Genomic DNA, 8128 nt, shown 5'->3' with positions numbered 1-8128 from the left:
GAGGTGGATGGACAGATGGATGATGGGTGTTTGGACAGATGGATGATAGGTGAGTGGGTGTGGGTGATGGAGAGGTGGATGCATGATGGGTGGGTAAATAGGATGGGGTGATGAGTGGGTAGATGATGGGTGAGTAGGTGGATGAACGGGTGGACGGGGGTGGGTGGGTGGGGAGATGGGCAGGTGAATGGATGAGTGGACAGACAGATGTGGGCATGACCACTGTCCAGCCAAGGCTTCCGTGCTGGGTACAGACCAGCAGGGCTCTCCTGCGAAGCTGTTAAAGCCACAGGGATAACAGGATTCTTCGCTAAGGTTGTTTTGAGCCTCACCAGCTAGTCCAAAGAGGCAACGGGCGGCCTGTGTCCCAAGCCGGAAGTTCTTTCTGGCTTTCCTACCCCCATGACAGCCCTAAAGGCCGTGATCTGGCCACCACATCTGACCTGGCCATCTTCAGCTGCATTCTTGCCAAGGTTGGAGAAGCCACCCAACACTCAGAAGGAGGCTCCCCAGGGTGAAGCACGTTCGATGCTTTACAACAACCAGCCCCAGGCAGCAAAAAAAGCCCAGTGGTGGAAGTTTCCGCTTTCCACCTCAGGCTGGACCCGCTGCTAAGAACGTACCGGTCTCTGGCGCTGGTGGGGAAGAGGTAGCCCTTGACCATGGCGAAGGTGGAGACGGCGTAGCCGAGGATGTTGGCACACCAGAGCAGCGGGATCCAGTTGTCGAAGATGATGGTGGGTGAGAACCAGGACAGGAGATGAGCAGTCACAAACCAGAGCAGATGCGTGACGAGCCAGGCTTGCAGGCCGTTGATCTGATACTTGTTCACAATCCCTGCGGATGGGGATTCAGAAATCAGGTGCTTTCCCAGCCTGCGGCGAGGAGCTTGGCTGGGTTGAAGCATGCCTGGCGGGGGCCCTGGTTACTTTCTGAGCATCTACTGCTGCAGACCCTCATCCACGGCCCCAGGCACCATCTCAGAGACTCCTACACCCTTGGCCAAGGAACTGCCTGCTCCTCCTAATTCCTGGGAAGCAAGAGAGGAGGCCGATCCATCCTGCAAAGAGGGAAAGGAGGCTGATCTATCCCAGGAGGAGGGAGAGGAGGCCGATCCATCCTTTGGTTCTGCATGTCGTTAACTGGCCGTAGGCTGAGTGACAGGTACGCAGTCTGAAAAGGTAGTCAGGGCCGAGGGGCAGAAGCAAGTAAGGATGGCCCTGTGGTGTCCCTGGCCCTCTCTGTAATTGTTGGGGAGTGCCTCGGCCCACTCACACCCCAAAACAGGGAGTCTCTCGGGGCAGTCAGGAGGGATTCCAGTCTGCACCCGCATGCAAGGCATGAAGCCAGGTTCCTTGTGGGTTTCCAAGGATGGCAAGGAATGAACGGATAAGGCCTCCCACGGACAGCCCTGCGGAAGGCGTGGTGGTCTCTGCAGGAAGCTCCGGGGCCCAGTGCACCCCCTGCTACAGGGCTGGGAAGGAGCTGGGCCCATCCTTTCCCTCCTTACCCAGGAAAGTGATTTCTAACCTGGGTGTGAGACAGCTCCAGTATCCCTCAATGGTTTTTGAGGCCTGGTGCTGTGAAAAATCTCCAAGCAAAATGGATTTCTATTCTGTGACAAGTCTTAGGGAGGAAGCAGCATGGGGGAGGACAGGCCCCTGCGAGAAGGGACAGGAACGGGAGCCTGTGGAGGGTGGGCGGGGCTACCTGCAGGAGTCACGGCCCCCTCCTGGATGCCTCCTACGTAGCCGGGGAGGAACTTGTGGCAGAAGTCTGGGAGAGACGTGTACAAAAGCACCTGAAACATAGAAGCAGCCTGGTCACCCCCGCCCGGAGGCCACCTGCAAAGGGGGACGCACAGCAGGACAGGAGAATCGCAACCACAGTCTTTTTCTCCTGGAAGCTCAAACTGCTGGGCTGCCAGTTTTGAAGGTGGCTCAGGAACAGTAAACTCATCAACCAGGAAAAGCACCAACACGTTCTCCCACACGGCTCCATTCACCCCTCAGGAGAGCACACAGGTCCCTCCCGGTCACCTTTTAAAAAAGGAGAATCCTACAAAATTCATCTTAAAAAAAATTTTTTTTAGATGAGGTCTTGCTGTAGCACCCGGGCTGGAACGCAGTGGTGCGATCATAGCTCACTGCAGCGCTGACCTCCTGAGCTCCTGACTCTTCCCCCTCAGCCTCCCAAGTAGCTGGGGTTGCAGCTGTGCCCACCACCCCAGGCTAAAATTCGCCCTTTTAAAGCACACAACTCAGCAGCATTTACTGCATTTACATCGTTGGTTGTGCAACCATCACCACTCATTCCAGAACTTTTCATCGCCATTAAAAATGTGGTTCCCGTCCGTGGTCACTCTGAATTCCCTGTCCCTGCTGCCCTGCCTACCACCGAGCTTTCTGCCTCTGCGGATTTGCCTGTTCTGGGCATTGCATACAGACGGAACCACACAGTAGGCGGTGTTTGCGACTGGCTTCTCTGGCTCAGCAGTGTCTTCAAGGGTCATCCACCTTGCGGCCTGCATCGGAGCCTCCCTCATTCCCTTCCACTGTCAAATAGTGTTCCACGGTGTTCTGTTCTGTGTGTCTGTTCGTCTGCGGAGGGACAGGTGGGGGTTCCCACTTTTTGTCTATTTGTCATTCACAATGCCCCTGCCATTTTTCACTCAAAGGGACCAAGAGATCTGAACTGAGAAGGATTCTGGAGCCCAAAAGCTTGGACCCTGGGGAGAGACAGCTAACCATGATCTGGGCCGGACACGGTGGCTCACGCCTGTCATCCCAGCAATTCGGGAGGCCAAGACCGGCGGATCACGAGGTCAGGAGTTTAAGACCAGTGACCAATATGGTGAAACCCCGTCTCTAATAAAAATATAAAAATTAGCCAGGCATGATAGTGCGAGCCTGCAGTCCCAACTACTCGGGAGGCTGACACAGGAGAATCACTTGAGCCTGGAGGGGGAGGTTGCAGTGAGTCGAGATCACGCCATTGCACTCCAGCCTGGGTGACACAGTGAGACTCCATCTCAAAAAAAATTTAAAAATTATGATCTGAGCCATCCTCCCTCCCAGGAAGGAAAACCCAGGCCTCTTTCTCGCACCATTTCCCTGCAAACCTTTTTCTGGTTCAGGTGATGAGCACCACCTCTGTGTGCCCCAGGTTTTCTATAGAAACAACCCCTTCCTGAAACTCCCTCTGGACTCGGAGGCCAGTGGGGACACAACAGAGCTGAGGACATCCTGGACCTGCCACGACTCCTGTGGGGAGACACGGCCTTGGCTTCACTGAGTGGCATTTCATGACTGAGAGCGTCCCTTTGGGGACTGAGACGCCCCTTTGCAGGCCTGGTGCGAGCCGAGATTCCTGCCAACTGTGGGGCTTCCTCGGGCCAGCCCTGCCCCACTACAGGGTCTTGCTCCCACCCTCAGCTTGTCCCTGCAGAGCTGGGCGTGCTCAGGAACTACATCTGGGAATGATCTGAAGGCGTATCAAATGTCGACGTGACAGGTGCCCCGGCCCCACATCTGAGGATGCATCTGAACACACCAGAGTCCAGGGACTGCCCTGCTGGGTCCTGGGAACCCAGATTTCAACCTGAGTCAGGTTCCATGTCCCAGACAAATGGAAGGATGACCCCAGCAGGAGGGCACGCTGCCCACCTGCTGTGCCCCGACCCCAGGGCAGGGGATGCTGACCTGTAAGGTGACCCAGAAGGTATAGAGCTGGGCAGCTTTCCTCGTTATAGGTGGAGTCTTAGCCCAGATGTCCGAGAGCTGAGCACGCCCAGTGGCGATGTCCACCACGGGGCCGGTCAGGGCGCAGCTGTACTGGTCACAGGCCATGATGAAGTAGTAGACGATGAAGGGTGCGAACAGCAGGAGGAAGATGACGCTCGCCAGGGAAAACCAGTCCACCTCCCTGCGAGGGCGGACACGGGCAGTCACACTGGGGCCCATCTGCCCCGGGGCTCACCAGGACCCTGAGAGGCTCTGTGTGGGGGCCTGATGCTCAAACCCACCAGCAGCCCCACGAGAGAAGGCGGCATTAGCTCCTAGTGCGGGCCCTCCTTGTGGCCAGAGGAGCCACTCAACATCCTGCTTTACCGCCGTCAATTAATTGGTGGATTCACCTGCAGCCCCACCTAAGGCCCAGAGCCCAGAATGTGAGTGCGGGTAGGCCTTTCATGACCACCAAGGCCACGGTTTCCGCAGTTCCAGGCCGGGGAGGACACTCACCCACACTATGTCCCCATGGCCCTATGGCAAAATGGGAGCTGTGACACACATAACACCCCAGGGTGGTGGGAAGGCCCCCACTGTCCTTGAAGCCCATCTCTTTCCGACATTGTTGACTGACCATGATTTCTAGTTTTTTTCTTTTTTAAATTCCTTACTTTATAAAGTGGAAAACTGCTTACCTTTCAATAGTCTTGACAAAAAAAAAAATTTTTTTTTTTTAAATAGGTCATTCATTCCTTTGGGTCCATACACTTTCAAAGGCTGGAAAGCTCTGAAACTATACTCGGCTTTCTAGCTGGGAGAACAGGCAAGATCCTTACCAGGCCCGGCCCCACTGCCCTTGAGATGTCGTTCTGCCATTGGTGACGCCGTCTAGACTCTTGGTTTTGGGAGCACTGGGCTGTGACTTTGCAGCCATTGGGCCCTGTAGGAAGGAGAACCTTGCTCACATCATCCCTCCAAGAACAGACACCGCCTCCCCCTCCTGCATCCACCGCTGCTCCTGGGCCTGGTGGGGCTGGCCTCTTTTGCACACCTTCCCAGGACCCTGTCCCCGACGGCAGATTCCAGGCAGGGAAGGAAGCATCCTGTCTTAGACTGTCCCCTCCCTAGACCCTGCAGTCCCCTCCCACCTGGCCTTCCTATGCCTGGTCTTGCTTGCCTCAGTTCATTCCCCAAACATGGCAGAACGCCCCTCCCTCTTACAGCACAAACTGGCTCCTCCCTCCCTCCCTCCCTCCTGCACATCCTGCTCCCCTATCCCCCTCTGCTCCAGGAACACAGGGGTCTTCACTTATCCTTGAACACGGTTTAAGTCGTCCGTTTCACGGACTTCCTCTGCTTAGAGCATGTTTGCAGGTGACCTTGCCCAGGGCTCACATAAAATGTCCCCTCCTGGGGAGGTCTTCCCTCCCAGCCAATCTGAAGCAGCTGCCCCCCGGCTCCCCGCCAAGGCCCTCCACTGCATGCTTTATTTTCTTAGTAACTCTACCCATCACCTAGAATTATTCATTTGTGTGGGTGTGTAGTCTGCCTCCCCTCACTAGAATGTAAGCTTCCCAAGGGCAGGAATTGTGTATCTTCTTAATTGTTCTACTACCAGGGCCTTGAACAGTGGCCTATATGGGACCCTCAATAATCACCCAACAAAAACAGAGAGAGAGAGAAAACAGAATGTCTCTAGGTACCCACAGCTGCTCTACATGGTTATAATTTGGGGGAAGCAGTGACATCCCCACTTCCAGAACAAGTTCATCACTGTGAAGCTTTAAAATATCAAAGCTTTTAGAGAAAACCCGGGAGTAAGAATCATGACAGCCTTACATTTCTCAACAGCAAGCTGGATTCTAGAAGGCAATGATGAAAAATGTCAAAATTCTGAGGAAAACTTTTTTGCAACCTAGAATTCTATTCCTGTGTGAACTATTACTCAAGGACAACATGGGATCCAGGACACTGGAGGTCCAAGAGAGCTGCTGAAGGAACGTCCATGAAAGGGGAAGGGCGAGTCCCAAGAGGACAGCTATGCAGGAGGACTAGTCAGGAACCAGTCCACACTGGTACAAGATGAATGGCAAAGAAAGACAGGACATGAAAATGATGAATTTTGTTGCATCTGAGTGTGTAGGAAAATTACTGATATGTGTAACAGCTCGGTTAGCGCATCCAGAAATAAAATGAATGATTGATGCACAGAAACCTTACCAAATGAAAAAAAAGTGAGGCAACTGTTAACTCCAGGAAAAATAAAAAGTCATGCAAGGAAGTAAAAAAAAGCCACCATAATTACAGGACCTTACTCTGGCTCAACAGTGAATAATTGTAACTTTGTCGTAACAATGTATACTCTATTGATTGACTACTGTATGCACACAAAGGAAATTCTCAAAGTTGGGGGTGCTTAAAGCAAATCACTTAGAAATAAGTAGGTACAAACAACAACACAAAAGTAGCTAAAAGAATGAAAAAAGTGTTTGCTGCTCACAAGCAAGAATATGGGATGTGGTAGAGACTATTTCTTTTGAAGCCTTTTAACACTGATATTTAAAAATATGTGAGCATGAATTACTTTAATAAAAATGTACATTCACTTTAAAAATTTCAAGGATAAAAGACATTTTCCTTGTGTGGTGTGAGAACTGCAGTAGCAGCACTTAATTCAATTTACACAAGTTTATGAAGTGCCCATGATGTACAAAGCAGGACAAGAGGTCTTGATGGGAAGGGACCCTGTGTCTCTACAGCTCTAAATACTAATACAGAGCCCGGCGTGTGCCAGTCACTCTTTTATCTGTAAAATCAAAGTGGATAAAAGAAAAGTGCCTCTGATAAGAGCTGACACCCTAGTGAGACTGATCTCAAGATCGTCCCACCCTCGCCCCGTTCGTGGGCACCTGCCAGCTTGCTTTAGACAGTTCCTCTGCCCCAGGCTCTCATCAAGATAAGATTCATGTTTAGTTTCTTCCCAACCCAAACTTACCAGGTCAGTGCCCCACTCCCTCCCATCCCTCATTTCCACACTGACTCATGTTAATCCGGACCACCCACGTGCACACTTGCCTTACAGGAAGGCTAAGCAGAATGGGGTGGTGTCCTGCTTGCCCCAACTCACGGATTAGCTACCGGGAGACAATGCCTGGTACCAACATTCGATCATGTAACATACCGGGAAACTGCAAAACGGTTGGGGGATGTGTAACCTCAGAGCTGAAGTGTGAAAAAGCCACGGGGAGAATGTTGTCAAAAGGGATTAAAACCAGACCTAAAAAGTGGCTTTAGCATGTGAGAGTTCATTCGCCCAGGAGTCAGCTCTTTAGTCACAAGCACAGAGTTTTGTAACAGGCATCTAAGTCACATCCTTTCCAATAGATGGCTGGGAACAAAGGGGAAGTGCCCTGGGTATGCTGCATTTTACTCATACGAGGTTCAGACAGCAGTTGACATTTGAGAGCTGGTGGACCAGTCTGTCCGTATTGTTTCAACACTGTGAAGCCATAGCCTGCGCCCAGGATCCAGGGCCCTGAAACACACTTACCTCCTGTCAAGTAGTTTCACAGCAGAAGGGAAGTTTTCCTTCTTGAACTGGCCCCTTAAAAGTTTCTAGACACCTGTGCTCCAAATGCCTGCTTGATCCTTCTCAACCGGCTAAACAAAGTCCTGCAGGGAACACAAAGATGAAGACCCCCAGGGAGCTGACATTTCAGGAGAGGGCAGACCCTCAAGGCCCACAGTTGGAGTCGAGCAAGAGGCACAAGCTCAGCGCTCAGGGCCTCAACAGCCCCAGTCAGGGGGGCAGTCCCATGGTAGAGCTGCTGTGCCCGGCTCGCCACCGACAGAGAGGGAGGCGAACAACAGGTGGGGCACGGGAAGGCGCCGCAGCGGATGGCGGCATCCAGGCCAGGAGCCAACCCCGGAGCCAGGCAGCCCCCAGAGCATCCCGCAGGGGTCGGCTGGTGGGGAGGGGGTCGGCTCATGGTGGGGGGTCGGCTAGTGGGGAGGGGGCGACCCGCGCCCCCAAGCCTCCGCCCCGCTTTCCCGGAGCCCCAGCGGCCCCTCACCTGTGAGCGGGACCCTCTCCCCACCTGCGCGCACAACCCTGACCCCGACCCCACCCTCGCCCTGCGTGTGCGCACCTGCTCACCCGGCCACGGTCCCCCACTACGCACGCCTCGGCCCTCACCTGCGCACCTGGAGCCCTCACCTGCGCACCTGGAGCCCTCACCTGCGCACGCGCCCGCCTCGCCGCGCGCAGCTCCCTGCTGCCGAGTCCCTAGCCAGGGGCCGGAGTCTCCTAGGTCCGGTAGGGACTCCCGCCCCCGTATGACGTCAGCGATTGCCTGCCAATCGGAGTTGGACCCTGCACGCCCGGAAGGCCCGCGCCCCGC

General features: G+C 54.0%; 1 protein-coding gene across 1 annotated transcript in view; it reads right to left on the bottom strand.

Annotated features, from left to right (window-relative positions):
* DHCR7 (7-dehydrocholesterol reductase) overlaps positions 1–8128 on the bottom strand; it is a 13903-nt gene extending 5775 nt beyond the window's left edge. Inside the window, exons 1-6 of the mRNA XM_032282486.1 lie at positions 7966–8128; positions 7279–7400; positions 4565–4668; positions 3702–3924; positions 1711–1801; positions 624–837 (exon numbers count right to left, since the gene is read on the bottom strand). Of these exons, the coding sequence (XP_032138377.1) occupies positions 624–837; positions 1711–1801; positions 3702–3924; positions 4565–4662 (626 nt within the window). The 5' untranslated portion in view covers positions 4663–4668; positions 7279–7400; positions 7966–8128. The remainder of the gene's footprint in view (positions 1–623; positions 838–1710; positions 1802–3701; positions 3925–4564; positions 4669–7278; positions 7401–7965) is intronic.

This window comes from Sapajus apella, unplaced genomic scaffold (assembly GCF_009761245.1).
Source record: "Sapajus apella isolate SASKATOON/1434 unplaced genomic scaffold, GSC_monkey_1.0 scaffold14, whole genome shotgun sequence".
NCBI classification, from domain to species: domain Eukaryota; kingdom Metazoa; phylum Chordata; class Mammalia; order Primates; family Cebidae; genus Sapajus; species Sapajus apella.
Note: the sequence above shows the minus strand (reverse complement) of the source record. Positions and strands in the feature narration are given on the sequence as shown.